The sequence below is a fragment of the Spea bombifrons genome, chromosome 5 (genome assembly GCF_027358695.1).
Source record: "Spea bombifrons isolate aSpeBom1 chromosome 5, aSpeBom1.2.pri, whole genome shotgun sequence".
NCBI lineage: Eukaryota > Metazoa > Chordata > Amphibia > Anura > Pelobatidae > Spea > Spea bombifrons.
The window spans coordinates 23,626,891-23,647,432 of record NC_071091.1 but is presented as its reverse complement, the minus strand read 5'-3'; the positions used below and the strand labels follow the sequence as shown (position 1 = coordinate 23,647,432).

At 37.8% G+C, this 20,542-nt stretch overlaps 1 protein-coding gene across 1 annotated transcript in view; it reads right to left on the bottom strand.

Moving 5' to 3' along the window:
• The window catches only part of CREB5 (cAMP responsive element binding protein 5), a 51,822-nt gene extending 34,437 nt beyond the window's left edge, over window positions 1-17,385 (bottom strand). The window contains exons 1-3 of the mRNA XM_053466831.1: window positions 17,233-17,385; window positions 16,490-16,621; window positions 11,410-11,520 (exon numbers count right to left, since the gene is read on the bottom strand). Of these exons, the coding sequence (XP_053322806.1) occupies window positions 11,410-11,520; window positions 16,490-16,621; window positions 17,233-17,385 (396 nt within the window). The remainder of the gene's footprint in view (window positions 1-11,409; window positions 11,521-16,489; window positions 16,622-17,232) is intronic.
• Between the last annotated feature and the right edge of the window lie 3,157 nt (window positions 17,386-20,542).

Genomic DNA, 20,542 nt, shown 5'->3' with positions numbered 1-20,542 from the left:
CGGCCCCTTAGAGCAGGGCCGACCTTTGGGGTGTGCGACCGCACAGGGCGCCACACTCCAGGGGGCGGCCGCCACACTCCAGGGGGCGGCCGCCACACTCCAGGGGGCGGCCGCCCATCAGGGGGTGCCAACTTGCGGCACCCGGCACCCCTCCAGAGACGGACAGTAATGTCCGCCGCTGGAGGAGCAGGCTCGCAAGGGAGCGGTATCGGAGGTCTTTAACAGACCTCCGGTTCCCTTGAGTGATTTTAAGCCGGGTTCAACCCGGCTTAAAATCACTCAAGGGAACCGGAGGTCTGTTAAAGACCTCCGATACCGCTCCCTTGTGATCCGCGCGGCAACAGCTGTTGTGCGCCGGGGTTTGTTTTCAGATCCCGGCGCACAGCACTGAAGCCGCGCCCACCGCTGTCCGTGCCCTCTGAACCCGGAAGAAGACAGAAGAACTGAAGAAGAGGAAAAGAAGCTGAAAGAAGAAAGGAAAGGTAGGAAAGCATTAAGTGAGAGTGGATTGGTGTATATATGTGGATTGGTGTATATGTGTGGAGTGGTGTATATGTGTGGAGTGGATTGGTGTATGTGTGTGGATTGGTATGTGTGTGGATTGGTATGTGTGTGGATTGGTATGTGTGTGGATTGGTATATGTGTGGATTGGTATGTGTGTGGATTGGTATATGTGTGTGGATTGGTATATGTGTGTGGATTGGTATATGTGTGTGGATTGGTATATATGTGTGGATTGGTATATATATGTGTGGATTGGTATATATGTGTGGATTGGTATATATGTGTGGATTGGTGTATGTGTGTGGATTGGTGTATGTGTGTGGATTGGTGTATGTGTGTGGATTGGTGTATGTGTGTGGATTGGTATATGTGTGGATTGGTATATATGTGTGGATTAGTATATATGTGTGGATTGGTATATGTGTGTGGATTGGTATACGTGTGGATTGGTGTATGTGTGTGGATTGGTGTGTGTGTGTGGATTGGTATATGTGTGTGGATTGGTGTGTGTGTGTGGATTGGTATATGTGTGTGGATTGGTATATGTGTGTGGATTGGTATATGTGTGTGGATTGGTATATGTGTGGATTGGTATATGTGTGTGGATTGGTATACATGTGGATTGGTGTGTGTGTGTGGATTGGTGTGTGTGTGTAGATTGGTATATGTGTGTGGATTGGTATATGTGTGGATTGGTATATGTGTGTGGATTGGTATATGTGTGGATTGGTATATGTGTGTGGATTGGTATATGTGTGGATTGGTGTATGTGTGTGGATTGGTATATGTGTGGATTGGTATATGTGTGTGGATTGGTGTATGTGTGTGGATTGGTGTATGTGTGTGGATTGGTATATATGTGTAGATTGTTATATGTGTGGATTGGTAAGTGTGTGAGAGTGATGGGTGTTATGCTGTACCATTTCCAATGTCTTTTTCATGATCTAATTATGCTCTAAAAGTACATCATAACTCCCATCACTCTATACTGTTCCATACAGTGGCAGAGCTGGGAGGCAGAGGCCTTGCACCCCCACCACAGGACTCCTGAAAGGTAAGTGAACTTCAAAGAGGGAGAGGGTAGATAGGAGGGGGTAGTTGCGGCGGGCTTAAGGGGCTCTGCGTTAATGCGGCCATATAGGACCAGTCAGTCCGGTCCTGACTGGGCCTATTTTAAGGTGGGGGCCTGGAGCTGCAGCTCCATCAGCCCCTAAGTCAATCCTGCCCTGCCGCGGGCCCGGTCGCAGTTGCTGCTTGCTCCGGCAACAAGGTAAGTAGGGTGAGGGAGGGGGGTGCAGTGAAAAGGGGCAGAGGGGGGTTAGATAGTGAGAAAGGGGGAGAGGGGATAGATAGAGGCAGTACATATTGAGAAGTGGGGAAGAGAGGGGGTAGTGTGAATGCGTATGAGAATGAATGAATAAATGTGTGGATGAATTGTGTGAATGCGTATGACAATTAATGAATTCATGTGAGGATGAATTGCTTGATTTGTGAGACTGCATTAATGAATGTGTTAATGATTTGTCTGAATGATTAAATGCAAAGATGGTACATGAAGGGTGGGCTTTAACAATAAATAAATAAATAAATAAATATGGGCTGCTCAGGCTTAAATGCCCGGGCCTATTTTTTGTCCCAGTCCGGGCCTGATTTCTACCTAAGACACATGATGACCTCATCAGATGTGAGTCAGCTCACAATGCTGAATAGGATACTGCCTACCATTCTACATGTAAAATTCTGTTAACAGAATAGCTACAAACAGGTGCTCTGTAAAGCTTTTGTATTTACTAGTGCGCTTCGATTCACATTGTGATTGCACAGATGGAACAAAGTGATCACAGCTTCGGAGCACTTGTTGTCCAGACAGTACCTGCTTTGGGAGTGTCTACAAAAATATTTAAGGCTTACATGGAGAGGAAAATCCCCCACCATTTAAAACACATTGTAACTGGCCATAACTGTCTCCATAGCACATTGTTCCCAGTGCTGAGCGTCCTTAATATGTGGATCGCTGGGATATGATGTCATTGAAGATAAATACATCATTGGGTATTGCCATATTTTTAAGGTTACTCCTAAGCACCTGCTGACATGATACAATCTCTGTAACAACCTATTTTCACTACAATTTGGGTACAGTTTACGCAAAAAGCGTGCAGCAGTGCAAATTAAGATTTTTAATGCAGTTTTTTTTCGCCACACAATTCTGGTTTGGCCAGCTGTTCTGCACCAGCCAGAAACCCTTGCTGAATGATGTCCTATGTGTCTGCTGCAGCACCCAGACAGCAGCCCATGCACAAGAAAAGGCTGTAGATTCAGCTGTGCGCTTACTTTACTCCCTTATGCAGTGACCTCATTCTCTCACAAAGATACCATTCATGCAGATGCTTTACAGAGCTTTCATTTAATCATATAAAGTCAAGCGTTTAGATGTTTGGATGAACTAAAAACGACATATTCTTGCAGAGGTGTGTGGGAGCATGTAAAACGAGTTAACTTATATCACATCCATACCACAGTCGCTCTCCCAGCTGTTTTTCGGTTTCTCAACCTGAAATGAATATCATTGAAGGAATCCTATACACCATTAACAAATTTAGTCATTTCGGTGTTTGCGAAATATCCAACTGAAAAGTCATAACTGGGACCATATGCAAGACGCAACTGGGATCTGAGACACCCATCTGTAGGCCAACTGTAGGAAGCATATGACATGGAAATCAAATCCGGCTCAGCGTCACAGTGGTGTTACAATTATTATTAATGTTCATATATATGATTACGTAAGTTGCAAATTTATTGACATATGAACCAAATCATTTGATGTCAATTAAGGGGACACTCAACGTATCATATGTGCTTTACTGGATATAATAGCTGAGTGGTCCCATTACATTTTTGAGCAAGAGAAAAACCTAACCTCAAAGATTTAAGGTATGAGGTTTCCAGGATAAAGTTTGATCCTTAAGAACACAATGACATCTCTACTTTGATTTGTGGAGATGCTATAAATATTGGCATTATTTTGTATTGTAGTAAAACAAAATTCTTGATATTTGTTTTCAATTATTGTAAGTCTCAAGGAATTGGCTAAATCCAGTTCATAGGGTTTTTTTTTTCTCATCTGTTTCATAAACCATCTGCCAAAACAACTGACCTCAGCATTTATTTGCAAATGAACCTATTGATCTTAAATCAATCAAACTATAATAATAAATCAAACTCTAATAATAAAAAATAAAACGGCCTCAGGAGGTGTGTTCTGGGTAAGTGCCTTCACCAGCTAACACAAGTCAAGTCTAACGGACTAATAGACCATTTTGAAATTCCACATGAACAATTTCCATTCATTTCAATTACATTACACTGATGACTTTTGTATAGCTAGGTGAGGTTGAGCGAATATTTGTGTTGCCAATGTAAGATAAACAGTCATCTCCGCCTAATGCCAAAAAACGATGTCATACATGAACTCTCAGCCAGCTTCTTGGCCAACTGGATTGTACTCCAGAAACATGTAAAAGTATTTCTCTTGTGAAAAATCTGGCAGTGCAATTGAACACTTCTTCAGCATAAGAACCCTTAGCAACATAATAAACATTCAGGAACTGCATACCTAACCTACTTTTTGCTACAAATGTTTTGCACAGAACTTACTATTTATTATGTAATAATCATTCTTTTGCCATTCTAGAGCATACAATAGAGAAGCGGTATATCATCGAGAAATACTTTTAAGGTTAATGGCGACCCCATTATCAGGAGCTATTGCTGTGGGTATCCTAGCTTGGCACATTACACACCCCAGCATCATCTTACACCTGGCAGCTTCTAAAGATTGAGGCCAAATTTTGGGCTCAGTCTGTTAACATCTGGCTGATCCCTCACTCACATAGTTACTGCATACGCCACATCAACACAACAGACTGCAACAGCCTCTGCCTGTGTGTCTGCCTGTCTAAACACATTTAAGTGTTAAGTGTTTCAGTTCCATTGCTTCAGGGCTAGGTCTACCATATAGTCAATATCGATCGATCGATCTATCAGCCAGCATCCTGACTTCATCTAAAACATGACTCACATTTCTGGTCATCGAATTGCAACACCTTTGTCAGGTGGTGTGGCTAGAGGGTTGGATGTGGTGTGGCTAGAGGGTTGGATGTGGTGTGGCTAGAGGGTTGGATGTGGTGTGGCTAGAGGGTTGGGTGTGGGGCCAACTACCTACTATTCTCTACCCATCCAAACACAACTTGCTGGGCTCTTCAGGGGAGATTAAAGGATCTCCACCACCTCCAACTGATCTCCACCTTTCGCTAAAGCAGTGGAGTCTGGCGGAACTACAGGACTGTCCTCTTAAAAACAAGACAGTTGGGAAGTATGCATATGATCATGGGTTTATCCTAATGGAAAAAAAGAGCATACATATTTGCTCTGTGCCACTTCCACTTTTCGTGTTATGTCTATCTACATTTATTAGGCTTCCTAATATAAGGGAAACTGAAAGAATTATGTTTAGATACAGGATTTCATAATTAACCTTATACAATTTATTATAGTTTATATGATGCACATACAGAGCCATACATTGTAATAACCCCCCAAAAAACCTTTAAGTATTCACGTTAGAAGTGTATAAAGTTGCCTGCAAAGGGGTCTCTTGGTTCCCAATGCAACCACAACGTCTCACAGGTTTATTGCTACTGTTAACCAGATTGACCAACGTTTATGGTTAACCTAGCAGTTATTTTTGGCATTCTGTGCGATTTTCCAACAAGTTTGCAGCCATGAAGTTTAGAACTCATTAGCACTAATACCTGGCGTGAATTTGTATGGAAAATATTTTGCAATTAAGTTATATGGTTATATTTTATAAATTATGTGTGAAAATAAGTATATATATATAAATATACACACATTATATTGTTCTTAACAAAAAATGATAGATTTAATTACTCCCAGACTAATTAACAGAATGCATATTTTATACTGTTTTTTAATGCATTAAATTTGTATTATGAGTAATGTAACATTCCTATACATTTGTGTTATCATGGCATTTGGTAATTTTTAATTTGCTTACGGAAAAGTAATCATTTCTGTTTTGTCCATCTAACCCAAATTTCAAAAATGATTATTTTCCTGCCCTTACTACTTTCAAAACCCTAGGATTTATGGTTCCCTGTGATATCCATAAATTGTAACAATTGCTTGTGCAATGTCCTATAACTGCAAAAATTCTTTACGACAGTACTTTGGTTAACAGAAGGCAATTTTGTCACTGCTTTTCTAGACCCAGGCACAATAATCTGGCACAATAACGCCCCCTCCCAATCATAAATGGGCCAATTTATCCCTGTATATAGAACCTCTGGAGCATTTGTAAAACTATAACACCCATCAGCCCTGTTCCCTGGGGAATTAGGAAATCAAATACAATTTTTTTTAACATTATTTCCCCTAAGCAAGAGGCACATTTTTATTTCCATGGCTTTCATTGTAAAACAATTATACACACGGACTCCTCTCCAGTGGAGGTGGGCAAGACGCACATGTTTTCATGCTACCTTCGATGGAAGAACAACAGGCTTCTAATCTCACTTGTAAATTTACTCAAATCCAGTATCATATATAAAGAATTACATTATACCGTAGATTGTCTGTTTAGCTCACAGGAGTTTTCACTCTCCTGTTCTCTATAGGACATTATTAAGGGGTCATAATAGTCAGGCATAGTGGGCACCAAAGTTGAAGCGTTACAATCTATTTTATCTCTATGTGTATTGTTATACATTTTTCTTAATATTGTGTAACCTTGCAAATTTTACACAAATTTGAGTCTTAAAATAATGTGAATTTTTTGGTCTTTTTTTTAGCTGTCTAGTGAGAATATTGCATATATTATATCATAAACAATTGAGTTTTCATAGAATACAGTAAAATAATCCTCCAGCAGGGGAAATACTGAACCACAGAGCAGGACACCTGTACAACACAAGGATCTAAAATGGGAATATGTGTTTATTATTCTTAAACAACGGCAAAATGGTAATTTGACTTCTGTCAATTCACAGAAGACAAGCAACCCAAATGTAATATACACTAAAACATGTTAAATATATAACTCACTAACTCAATATCTCACTAATGTGTTTTCCTTGAATATACTCACGTCAAAAGCCATCATGGAACCAAATATAATTAATGACCAGTTACAGAGCACACAGTGATGATGTGTGAAGTGAGACTCGCTCATTCCTTGGTCTTTGCATAAGGTTTTTTTTAAAAGGTACAAACAGTATACTACACCAAGCAGACACTTGTGTCTAGATTGATCGCTATGAAAGAACACAAAGTCATACTGTAGCTTAAAGAGTCCAATGCAATTTAAGAGGTGCAACGTGTACATGGAAGATGCTGGTCTGTAGGTCACGTGTGCTTTTCCAGTTATGGCTGTACTGCACGGCTTTGGAACTGGAACATGAGGTTTGACATCAAAGGTCATTTAAAAGGATGGTGCAAGTGAATCTGACATAGACCATAAATTCTAGAATTGGGAAGCCAGGTTTTATACAATATAAACAACACTATTAATGAGATTTTTCTTTTTTTGGTTATTGCACAACTACTTGGATCAGTGAACGCTACAAATCAGGAAACTGGCGAATAACAAAAACATTTAATGGTTAAAAAAAACTAAGACTAATCCTATTATTTTGGTTTTATAAAATTATCTTTAGATCTGAATTTCGGGAAGACTTCAGAAGCAGATGATATATCTGTTACATTTCTGCTTCACTTTCTGTTGTGTCTGGGAGAGAAAAAAAAAATACATAAACCAATAAGATTTCCCAGTGAGAATTCTTTACTGAAAGGACTCATTTGAAAAGGCATTGCCATACTAATTACCTCATAAAGTATTTAGCCATGCGCCCAAGGGAGTAGTACTTTCTAGTGCTAAAGCGGCTCCCAGATCCAGCTAATCAATTAATGTTCATTAGAAGATCTCGAAAGGCCAAGCTGTAATGTGTAGGGGTTATAAATAAAATTTCAGACTTTGAGAAAAAATACACAATAGGGCTGGATTTATAGATTAGATATCGCTGCTGACAAAGTTAATCAGGCACTTAGTTTATTTAACTAATTTTATCTCTGCAATTTAGAAAGCGTGTTTTCTTTTCACAGTCTGTAAGGAGTATAAGTAAGGCTTTTCAAGCAGAGTGGACAGCATGGGGAGACGGAAGAAGGAATTCTGTATACTGCAGAAACAATCTAAATAATACTTTTTAATTTAAGGGTGTTCACAAGTAATAATATAACATGGTGTTAACCATTAGGTGGCAGGTAATCTACCCTACGTATATGTTCCATTCCAGCCCATATACTAAAACATAGGGGATGATAGAATGGCATATTGGAAATTGCATGGGGTACAGATTAAGGCGTGGGTGTGGTTTATGTGGGTGATAAAGGGTTAAGGTGCATTTTCAGTACACTTCTATAATTTCTATCATAAATTTTATATTCTATCATAAATTTTAAAATTGTTTGCGTGCATAATATAATCCTTATCCCATCATATTGTACATTTTGTGTTTAACTATAGGACATCAATCATTTGCCAGTAAAATACACAGAAAGTGTAGTAAACACAAAAAACAAGAACTTTATGATTCCAAAAAAACATTTTCTCCGATTCCTGAGCATCTCCAATAAGGAAGTTCTAAAATGTAATAGACTATAAACTCACAAGGGCAGGGCCTCCTTCTTCTTTCATATACTAGTACATCTTAATGTACGTTACTGTCATTGTTACTTTTGAATTTTGTCAGTTGTAATGCTAGTGTACATTTGAATCCCCCCCCATGTTATACTGTAAAGGGCCCACTTTACATAAAGTATCCGTTTGTCTATGTGTTTCTATTTGTATTTGTCACACTGATTACTCTATAAATCCCTATGTAAATGTATCTAAATAAATAATAATCCAATTGTCTTAAAAACAGATTAATAATGTATGAATGTTAAGAGTTTTTATGCTTTTTCACCCTTGTTCAAAGTGATTTAAGTCTTATGATTTTTTTTATGTCTTATGAATTTTTTTTTTTTTACTTATGAAGTTTTTTTGGTAACTTGTGTGATGTGGAACAGCAGTTCCAGGAGACACCAGCTGCCAGCAAGAGCCACAGGTACTGTTCACTAAAAGGAAAACTGGGAAGCAAGCACATTGGCTATATTTAAAAATGATTAAAAAATAAGTAAGGTACAATTACATAGATGAATCAATACTTTCACACAAGTTTTATTACGTAAAACAAAGTATATTTGAGTATAAAGTAGGAAAAAAGACTGTAAAACTTTTGACAAACAAACATAGGACTCAAAGTCTTAAATCTATCATTATTACAATTTAATTTTTTTATACATATATTGCAAACCTAAATATCCCAGTTTTTCAGATGTTGGCTAAATCATTTTTCATACATCTGGGATATAAACTATTGTTTGTCCAATGTGATGGTGGTTTCACATGAAATTGGCCGATATAATTTTTAATCATAAAAAGGTTAAATTGACGATATATATATATATATAAAGATGTGCAAACATGTACATTTTTAACACGTGAACTCCCTGCTGTCGATCACAGTGTGCAAAACACTACAAATCTATTACAGTCCGCTTAATGGGCAATACCTTATTTTACTTGCAGAATGTTTATAAAAGGAAATTCCAATATTATCCTGTTATTCAATTGAAATGCTTTTTGTAAGATTTCCCAAAATTTCACTTGGTAGCAATTTCTCTAAAAATCATTAAGGAATTGGTTCAGTAAAATGAACCGGGGGGATTCCTAAGCCAATACTCATACACCAACTGTCAGCAACACACAATTACATTTTTCTTCTGTTTTTAAGATAAATTGAAAGAGTATCTGTCAATATAATGTCACTCATTACAAATCAAGACAAACCTAAAACCATTTTTTAGGTGCTGAAGGAATATGTTTGAACACAATTTCTCAATTTTCAAAAGCAGGTTTTATTCTATATTCTTGTTGAGTGCAGTTAAGCTAAAATGTCCAAGCCCCTGTCATATAATGCCATCCTGTATTTGTAAATGTATGCACATTTTGGAATATGTTGTATATATTGCTAACTTTGCTAAGGTCTGTTGATGGTCTGTGTTTGCAGCTTGTGTAACATAGTATTGTCTATACATATATTTAAAAAAAATATAAGACATTTGAGACAGACCTGCTCAAATAAATATAACTTGGGATCTGTTTAAGATCTCATAGCCTGGTCTACAGAACTTGCAACGTGTCGTGGGAAAGTACTTTTAGCACACGTTTTCCCCAGGACTCCATTTAGAGTAAAGGCTGATGTTGCAGTTACTTATTGTGCAAAAGAGTAACATCATCATCCATGGAAAAGTAGCGCAAGGTCTCCCCAGATGTTCTACTGGGCCACCATAGGACGTCATGTGAGATGTGTGGTCAGCCCTTTATCTAATAACATAAACCATCTTCTTTCAATGGAGCCAGATCATCAAGAGGATGGGTTCTACCTCATGAACGGATTGTGTGGTGGACAAACCCTGTCTACACCCGCCATGACAGTGTAGAAACAGAGGGTGATGAGCTGAAGCAGCATGGAGCCACAAAATTATTCTCATTTGGGGCCCTTCCTAATCACTCTGATAAATTATTTTATAGCAACTACCTCAAAGTATCACCCAAAATAACTATTCTTGGACCAAAAATCTAATATTTTGAAACAATATCCTAAAATAACCTCAATAAAATAAATGAAACTCAATAAGCACAGTTACTGCTGTGCGCCGAACGATTATCAATAAGACCCCCACATCTGTGCGTTCATCCATTTGATTTCTATGACAATATAAAAATATTTCTCCCAGCCGACGCGGAATCAAATATTACACACATCTGTTTCTGACATCTTTCTGTACAGACTATCATTGTGCGTATTACACACAAAAGGCATGTGCTTCCACGTTCCAGACTACTCACTGATTATTACCGAATCCTTTCAACAAATCCACAATATACAAATAAAGTCATGGAAACAAACCACTCACTTTAAACTAAATTTGTATTTTTGAAATGTGCAAAATTGAAATCAAATGTGATGGGATCCTTCTGTAAAGTTTCATATTTAGAAACGTATGTGCACATTGCAAAAATAGCTACAGTACAGTGAGCTATAATGAAGAAAATTCACCAGAATAAAACAGACAAAAACAAAATAGAAAAAAAAACAGTTACCAAAGAGTAACTAACAACAAATGATAAAGTAATTGTATTTCACTAGTGTGAAAGCTTTAAAAAAATAACAATAAAGATAAACATTTCATAGGGAAGATACAGGTAGTGCATAAGTGACTCAAGAATGAACCAGAGGATGGAGGTTAACACAATCTCTAACTTAACCCAACCCAAGTTATAAAAACATGTATCTTCAGCCACTTGCCCGTCTGAGGAACCCCCCCCCCATGTATGCTAGGTTGGGGTTATAGCCTTTTTGCCAGGTCAGCAATTGCTAATGAGAGCTCTCCATAGGTAGATTATGCACAAGGGAATGTAGATTACTACCTAATCTCTCTGGGCAAATGTACACTGGGACTGCCAGGGGCCTATGGACCCAATGCCCATTATTCTGTATTAAGTTAATGTGGATATTAAAGCGGATAAATTAAAATTATGGCATGCAGGGCCACAATTTAACAATACACCTAGGGCCTGGTAGCAGTTTATCCAATCTCTTCCTCTGATAATACTAAAGGAGTATGGTTGGTCATCTGCCTAAGGACTTCAAGATAACAAAGATGCCCTTGTTACCCTAAATCAGTCACATTATAAGAGAATTTCGAGTTCTTACCATTTTGGCTTCTGAGTGCATTGGAGAGACTTGAGGTGAAGCACAAGGGTTGTTTAGGTTTGGGCCCTGCATCCCCATGATATTGGAGCTCATTGACATCTGTCTTTCCATCTGTGTGGGATACGAGAACAACTGTGACATATACCAATGGTAGCCATGTTACAACACCTAATGGGAAGGGTTCGGGGGGGATTCAATCAAAGATGCCATATGTCCCCTTATTATATAATAAATCTGCTACACACATTCAAAGCAGCCCTTTACACTAAAATGTAGCTGCAGAAACCTGAACGCTATCTTTCCCAAGGAACGCTAAAATTCTTACCCTCCTGCAAATTATAGCCTTAAGTACTTGTTGCGATATATCTTATAGGCATTTTTGCAACTGGCAATATACATCTTCCCTTAGTTTCCTTTCTTTACTACGCTGCCAGAAATATCTAATTACGCCAAAGCATTAAGTGAAAGGAGATATAAAATTACAGATCTCGACAGGAGGGGCATTAAAGGTAAATGGGTGAAATAAACAGACGGTAGAGGGAGAGAAAAGGGTGGTGGTGGGGTAATTACATTTAGGGTTAATGAAATAAAAGCAGATGAGGTAGGTATAGCGTTATAATTTTATTTTAATCATGGAAGATGATTTTAGCTATGGCCACATAATTTTAATTGCAATATTAGTTTATTTTGTTTTCCCAATTCCACCAAGTAAATGGTTATTATAGATGTATATGTTTTTAATAGGATGTTGAAGTATGTATATATATATATATATATATATATATATATATATATATAGATCTCTCTCTATATATATCTATATAGGAATGTGTGTATAAAGTACACACTTCTTATTCTATAGCTGTATTCCCAATTCATATTTTTGAATATTTTATGGTCTGTTCATAAAAAGAAAAGCATGTGGTTGTACATTCTCTGTAAAGTCATTAAAATATGTAGGTTTGTGAGCGCAGGGTTAAGTGCTGGCATAATGCTACTAGAAGGACCTCTCCCGGGAAAGGCAGGCTGATTATATTTCAGAGATCAGAGCTGCCTGGCTTGCTAAAGTCACAAGGAGACTGGGTTTACTTTACAATATATTAAAATAGCCGACCATATTACATAATCCGATACGGTCGCACATCTTCACGGGTTCAAAAATGTCATTGACGTGGTTGCCTTTACCTTACCATCACCACCTTTGGAAGTGATCTCAGTTTGCTCAATTACAATGTAGTTTTTAAACACGTTAAATATGTTATTTCCCGGAGGGTTTTGCTGCCATTATACATGGATATAGTATCTGGGTGTTGATAAACTCTCTGCCCTTGTGAAACAGGCATGTTGGTTCCCTGTAGCAGGAGATACATCTGCACGGTGGAATTTGATATCTCCAGAAGAGGTCAAGTTAGTGCTGATTTCTTTGTGGTTAGCCAAAAAAAAAAAAAAAAAAAACCCCAACCAGACATATTTTAAAAGTGCAAAAATAAGGGAGGCTGGGAGAAAATAGATAAAATAAGAACATGAAACAGCGAATGATGTTTGCTATTTCCACTTTACATTCCGAAAATGATTGCTGTACCACAAAAGACCCAGCACCTCCTTCCTGCAATTATTTACCAAAAACCAGACAAAAGATAGCCCCTGGTTAATCAGGAGAACAAATGTACAAGCACGATACTTATGTGATTTACCAAAATACAGTATATATCCCCCCCCTTAAATTGGTTGCATACAGGACAACCTCATTGATGTGAAGGAACAGTTGAAATATTTGTATCAGTAAATAATACTGCAGTGACTTTTGGGTTTATTGAGCGAATGGTAAGTTTCATCTATTGCAGCGATCCTCCATAATACACAGTTAATGACACCAGATTACATTTATTTTCATTCATGAACGTGTTACGTTTAAATATATTTTAACAAAGAAAACAAAATTGGACTGGAGTTAAGAATAATTTTGTCTATCTAGTCATGCTCATTTTTCCTGGACATTAATTTAGGTGTGAAGGTCCTCCTTGCCCTGACTTCACAATGTGACACCCTGGTCCTAGTCCTTGGGTCCCCCCTTTATTCCCACAATCCCTGTCCAAAAGGTCTCATTGAAGGGTTGAATCTTTGTAACTTGCTTTGCCTTGCAGGCTCAGGCAACTACTTGCTTCCTCGTGTCTTTCTCCAGAAGGTTAGACAATAGGTTTGGTCTGTGCCTCCAGGGCCTGCTGGCACTGCTTTGGTTCATGGCTAAGGCCCTTACTTTGAAATGAAAGTTCAGAATTGTGCTTCATAACACCATAATATTTTTATCCAAACAGAAATAAACCACTTGCTAAACCCCAGTGTACAGCTGTTATCAAATGAATCTTAACGATGGTTGTTCTTTAAGTGAATCCTTATTTTCTAAACACTGTCTTTAAGTCAACATCTTCAACTTACTTATTACATCAAATCGTAAACATATGCAGAATATTTAAGTTCTTAATGTTAAATTACCATGCGCAGTTAAAATTATACACATGCTGAGATGTTATTATTTCAATTTTTAGAACTTTTGTCTGGCCATAGAAATACCCTGAAAGGGAAATAATCATTGAAAGAATGCATTCTTTGATTAAACATGTACCCTCCCTAGCATTTTGGCCAGATTTCCCATATATCTGCCCATGATGTGGTTTATATTTCCTAGTATCCGATTAGAAATTATTTTTGTGAGGAGACGCTGCACAATGAGCTAGGAGAAGCAGCCTGGACATAGTGCAGCTTGACAAAAATAATCCACAGAAAGCTAGAATAGCATGAAGCAAGAATAATTAATATAGTAAGAACAGTTATAAAATATTCACAGGGATCAACTGCCGTAAAATAATTTATCTTGTACATGTATCTTTAAGGAACGACATCTCTATCTACCCTGAAGTATTTAAAGATACAGCAAGATAATTCTGTACGGGTCACTTCCCTTAAAATCGCTTAATTACAACTATTCTCTTAAGTAACAAGCAACAATTCTGAAAAGTAACCCTTGTATTAAAATAGAGTATTAGGATGGCCAAATAACAGGTATCTCCTTTTCATCATTTTTAATACCCCTGGAGAAACACAAAGAAGAAAAAGGGTTTTCTAAGGCAAAAAACCCATTAACATTCAAAATGTCATTAAAATCCAAATATCCTTATCGCTATATGGAAGGGGGGTGAACAACTATTGCAAACTAGCCAGAGTTAAGGCTTTTTTTAAAGAGTCTTTATGCATCTAAGAAAAATAAATTTAATATGCTAAGATAAAACTGTATAAACTAGAATACTTTGTCTTCCAAAATAATACAATTCTGATGGTCAGAAAAATGGTGCAGGGCCGCGGGTAGGAAATAGGCAGGGACTGGGCAGAACCAAAGGCTCCTCCATTACTCCCGAGAGCCCCCGGGTATGATTATGATATCTGATGTTCAGCCTTTTTCAAATTGTACACTTAAAAGCTGTTTTAAATGATCCTGGACTATCCATGCGTGTGAAGCATTTCAGCTATTATTCCAGGAGCTGGCTTTTTCAATTAGCGAAGACAGATAATCAACTATGGGTCAATAACGTAGGTAATATGCTTGAAGCTGCCATACATCAGCGATCCAGCAAGTTCATTTCTCAAAGATGAGCAGCAGTAGAACTCAGATCACTATTTCATTCCTCCATGTATTATCGGCACTAAAGCTTTATCCAAGTATGTTATTATTATAGCCATTATTATTGACCCCGTTCCTTCTCTCTCCTGCACATAAGCACAACCTAATTTTACTCATTTGCTACCAATAATCCATTCAAGGTCCAGTTTCTTGCAAACTGTAACGAAGTCTGATACACAGAGGCTCCATCGGAAATATCAGGATCCAATATCAAATTAGGGCGCACACACTCACACGTCACGGCCATCGCCGGCCCCAGGTCCAAAGTTACACAAGTAGATCCTTTAATGCCAACTTCTGGTAATTAATTCTGGTAATTAATATTAATATTTATTACAATGCACTTGCAAGGTTGTAACTTATGTCTGGCTGGCATAGACCGAATATTCAAGGGTAGCCTATCCATGAACCTTAACATTTGCGTGGAAATTATGTAAGTTCGTGCAAGAAGAGAGTGACCTCTGATTTGGACTTTTTACTGCATCGGTGTTTACAAAGCGAGCAAAAAAGACAAATGGATCTAATTCTAAAATAAATAGAAATGCTTTTTTTGTAATCTGACATATCAAGTACCTATTATTTGGATAACATGCGTTTACTTCAAAATAGTGTTATATTACATAAAAAAAATAATCTTATTGAAGGGTTAAATTAAATTCTGTCCTTACACTGATTTTTTCATTCAGAGGTGAGTAAATATAAGTAATGTTGGCAACCAGGTGCAATATTTCACTATTTGGGGTTTTATCCACTTTATAAATAGAAACATAGTTCATACACAGACTATTTTAATAGGTGATCTATGATAACATACGCTACCACTTCTCCTGGAAGGCAATGCAATGGACCCACTGTTTGTAAGCATAAAATTCCACTTTCTGTGTTTTTGGAACAACAAACTAATTCTTGCATTCATCTAAAATATAATCTCCCATTGGGTGATGTTAAATAAACTGTCTGCCTCCCCACTTGCCACACATATATGATTACAACAACAGAGACAATATAGTAGCCAGAATATTGTCATCTTACTGCCCATTTTGCACACCTGCCATGCCAATTTTACAATGACACAGGCATTGAACAAGCAATGGCCAGACTGGGGACAACCAGCTTGTCCAACCCAATAACTGTATTGGGACTTCCATCTGAAGATGACACCTCTGAAGTTGCGAAAGCTTATGTAACTTTCTTTTTCTATGTTGGCCCAATAAAAAGTATCATCTTAAACTAAACATTCCATTTTCTCTTTGGCTTTTTTCTCTTTGGCTACTTTCAACACAAAATAATAACCATTGGTAACTACGATGCTCTCCAGTAGTGGGACATTCCATCCCATGTGATGTCACTGAAGCCATAAATAGTTTTGTTACATTCGAACAATGTGTTACTTGAAAAACTCACAGGCATCAGTACTGCTGAAGATCCAGGCATGGTGGGGTTAGGGAGGGTGCCAGGCATTGAGGCAGGCATGGGCTGTCGCTGTCGGTTGTGTAGGTGCAGTAGTGAAGAAAGAGAGCCCGGAACAGGCCTAGAGGGCAAAAGGAAAACATGTTAAGTATCAGAAAGAGAAAATAAACATGTTACAGAGAGCTGCACATTGTCTTACGTGTCAAACTAACCCATGAGATCTGTTGTATTTTGACCTAGGCTCGATATATAATACCTCGCCCTCACTTATACAGTCTTATTCACAGGGGCTGTTTATAAATTATCAGAGGACACTGTAGGTTATAAAAGCAGTGCAAGCTTTCACAAAGGCAGCCAACGGATAAAGACTTATGTATTATGTTTACCAGAATATAGAGGACACCAGCCAAAATAACATCTGAGCTCTATTCAACACCATGCTTTCTGACCTGAACACTTAATACTTTAGAAAAATAGGTTCTTAATGTAATTAAAGAAATTCACATTTTCATCAAGACAACCATTTGTAGATATGGTACTGGTTAGTAAAATACTATGGATTTGTAACAATACAAAACCAAGTCTAAATGAGTGATTTGACTTCAGTGTTCCTATTATTTTATCATCTTTGGCCAATGCCATCTTTGGACACACGTCATAACAGACCCCTGGGTCGGAAATGGTTAATTTATAATAGTTGGGAGAGGCCTAAGGTTGTTGTGTGTCCAGGTTTGTACTGGATCATCCAGTATGTGGACAACCAAGCCACGAAAATAAACAATAGCAACATCGAACTTGTACAACGCATACTTTCCTTGACCATTCATCTTCTGTAGATCAAGGTTCTCACTTACAGCTAACCATAGGAAGAAGTTCCCAAAGCTTCCCATCTCCTTGCTCCTGCCATCAAGTTGAATTCATATAATCCCCACGTATAACCATAGAAATGCTTTGCTATTGCTCCTTATTGCAGCAATATTATTATTTTTATCACATTTTTTTTGTGATAATATGCTTCTCATGTAAAGTGGTCATTGTACACTACATAACTACTTAGAATAAATAATTCATGCAGGCCATCACAGATCTTACCACGGTATATATTTTCTATATGCATCCCTAGTTAAAGGAGCCATCTGGACACCAACCATAGGTTTGAAACATTAAAGACAATTATCAACCGATAAAGCTAGTTTAGACAGAAAGAATAACAACATTAAAACACACAACAGCACAATTATATACATTTAGCCTTGAGCATAATTTGACATATCTGTCTTAACGTTCTAGGAGACCCCTGAGAAAAATAAATAGTCCCGCACTGCACTAAAAAATCCTGTATTCCTTCAAAATCAGCTTGTGCTTCAAGGGTTTCAGAATGACAAGACTTTTACTCTTTCTGTCACCAGTGGGTTCAAACCCCATAGAAATGTTATCCAGAGACTCACTTAACACTGTCTCCCTGTAAAGCACCGCTGAGCAGAAAATCACCAGTAACGTTTTCAGAACCCCCACCCACTGAATATAGTTTTAATGCTAAACAGGAACTTAAACCGACTAATGTGCCCAACATTAGGAAAAAGGTGCCTTAGAGGATATATTATATTATTATACAAACACATATGGGGACAATACCGGCCGATCTATGATGACCTGTTCACTGATAGTACTATTACATAATTGTTAACCTTAATTGCATGCGCCTACCCAGAATCCCTCGTGGTTGTGGCAGCACCATGAGATTTCTGAGGGAAAAACAAGCCTTCTGGCTTGTCTGGTGTCTGTAGATGAGTGTTTAATAATGCTTCTGCTATCCCCCGTAAAAAGTGCAAAAAACAAGGGGTCAGACCTCAAGAAAGGGATTTTCACTTAAAGCAGCGAAAAAGGCTCTTTACAGTAAGAACAATAAAAATATGGAATTCACTAACCCCAGATATTCCGTTATCAAAATACAAGCTTAATGATTTTTTTCAAAGAGTATACAGGAATATAATTGGTCATAAGGACAGGATAAGTTACAGCTTATTGATCCGAGGAGAAATCAGGTTGCCATTTAGGATTTAGGCAACATTGGAAATCACTTTAATGAGGATTTTTTGCCTTCTGGATCAACAATAAGGTTGAACTTGATGGACTTGTGTGTTTTTTCAACCTAAATTACTTTGTTACAACTGCTATATCTGTTATATGCCAGGTTCTTCTGCACTGCACCTTTACATTGTGCTAGCAGTACTATGAATATATAGAACAAAAAGGAAAATGCATTTCATTGGTTGGTACAATGTCTCTTTTATATTAAGGAGGCACTTTATGTAAATTAATCATTCCCAGTTATAGAAGAACATTTGCAAATGATGCCCTCTTAATCCCAATATTGGGAGTACAAATGTACCGGTATAGAAAGTTGTATTTTCATTTATACATCTAAATTATTTATAAATTATTTATATAGACCATTTGTTTTCTGGAAGAACTTTTTGACGCAGTTCCTTTAACAACTTCCCACATCACACCCCTCTAAAACTGTTTTAAACTAACAGTGGAAATAATGCTTAAACATGAAGATAAAATGGCATTTGGTTTTGTAAAAAGGACTCATGTGCAGGACCTGATCATTTGGATCTAGGTTGTTGTCCACAATATAATCAATATGACTATGGACATAGATTATACAGTTGGGTATAATGATGATTGGATGCTTAATTGTGCTAGCAGAGAGGTATATGCATGGAAGAGTGCAATGAGCAGCAGATTACATGCCTAAGGGAGAAATCTGTTTAATAAAGTACATCCATGTAATGGAACTCATGAAGTTTAAATGATTTCAATGTGATCTCCTACAGCATGCCCGCGAGTTTATTTACCCAAAAACACTTCAAATCAAGACTATTCAACCTCTGTTCTTCCAGATGTAGTTAGCCATAACTCTCATTACTCCTAGCCATTCTGTGAGAAGTTGATGATAATTATAGACCACGGTTGATGAAGTGCCATGGATTTCTAACTTACTTCAAAAGTTGATACTGTTCATGGGGTACTAATAGCATCCTCTATAACATGATTAAGTATGGAGCCCCATTGTCCCCTTGCTATTAACCTTTATAACAATTGTTCTGTATATCCTGTAGTAATTATATATATATATATATATATATATATATATATATATACATACCATAAAGATAAAGACCATGTGCAATAACTCATATTGACAGCAGCATGTACTGACCTGTGCTAACTAGTCCTAAGGGGAAGAGTCTGTTTCAAGGCATCACCTCCTCTGGTGCAAAACTGGGGTTCCCTTATCGGGGTCCCTTTATTGGCTGATCAGACTCTCTAGTGTACTGCTGTTACAAGGGAATCTCCAATAGAAACAAAGCATTCTAGTCTGCCTAAGTCCTTGGTCTCGTCTTAGATTCAGCAGGGCCACCATCAGAAATCTTGGGGCCCAGTATATAATCAATGACCGGGACCCCATGCTCCTCCCATCAGCCCACCCATGTTCATCCAACTGTCCACCCATCACTCTGCCATAAGACCCTCCCATAAGCACACCTTACACTTACATACACACATACACATTCTTTCTCATGATCCTCCTCTCCCACTTCCAGACAACACTAACCCTAGGCTCACCCTGACACTCCAACACACTAACAACATACACTAGCACGCAACCATTAACTCTTACAATCAATATATATAGTTTGTGTATATACAGTATGTATATTGTTAGTCATTGTGTATATTATATATAAAATAAACACACGAAGACAACTGTACAGTACACATATAAACACACATTGCTGCCTCTCCAACAAAAAATGATGGGGCCCCCTGCGAGACGTAAAGTTGGGACCCTCAAGCTCCCCCTACACACACAGCAACATACTTATACACACACTAACATACTTACACATTATTCAGTATAACCCTGTTCCTATCCCATTCATGTCTAAATTCCCTCACTGTAGCCTCCAGCACTGGGACCAATGGCATCCTGGGGCACTTCCCTGGGTCAGGCTTAGGGCAGTATCCAGTATTAAT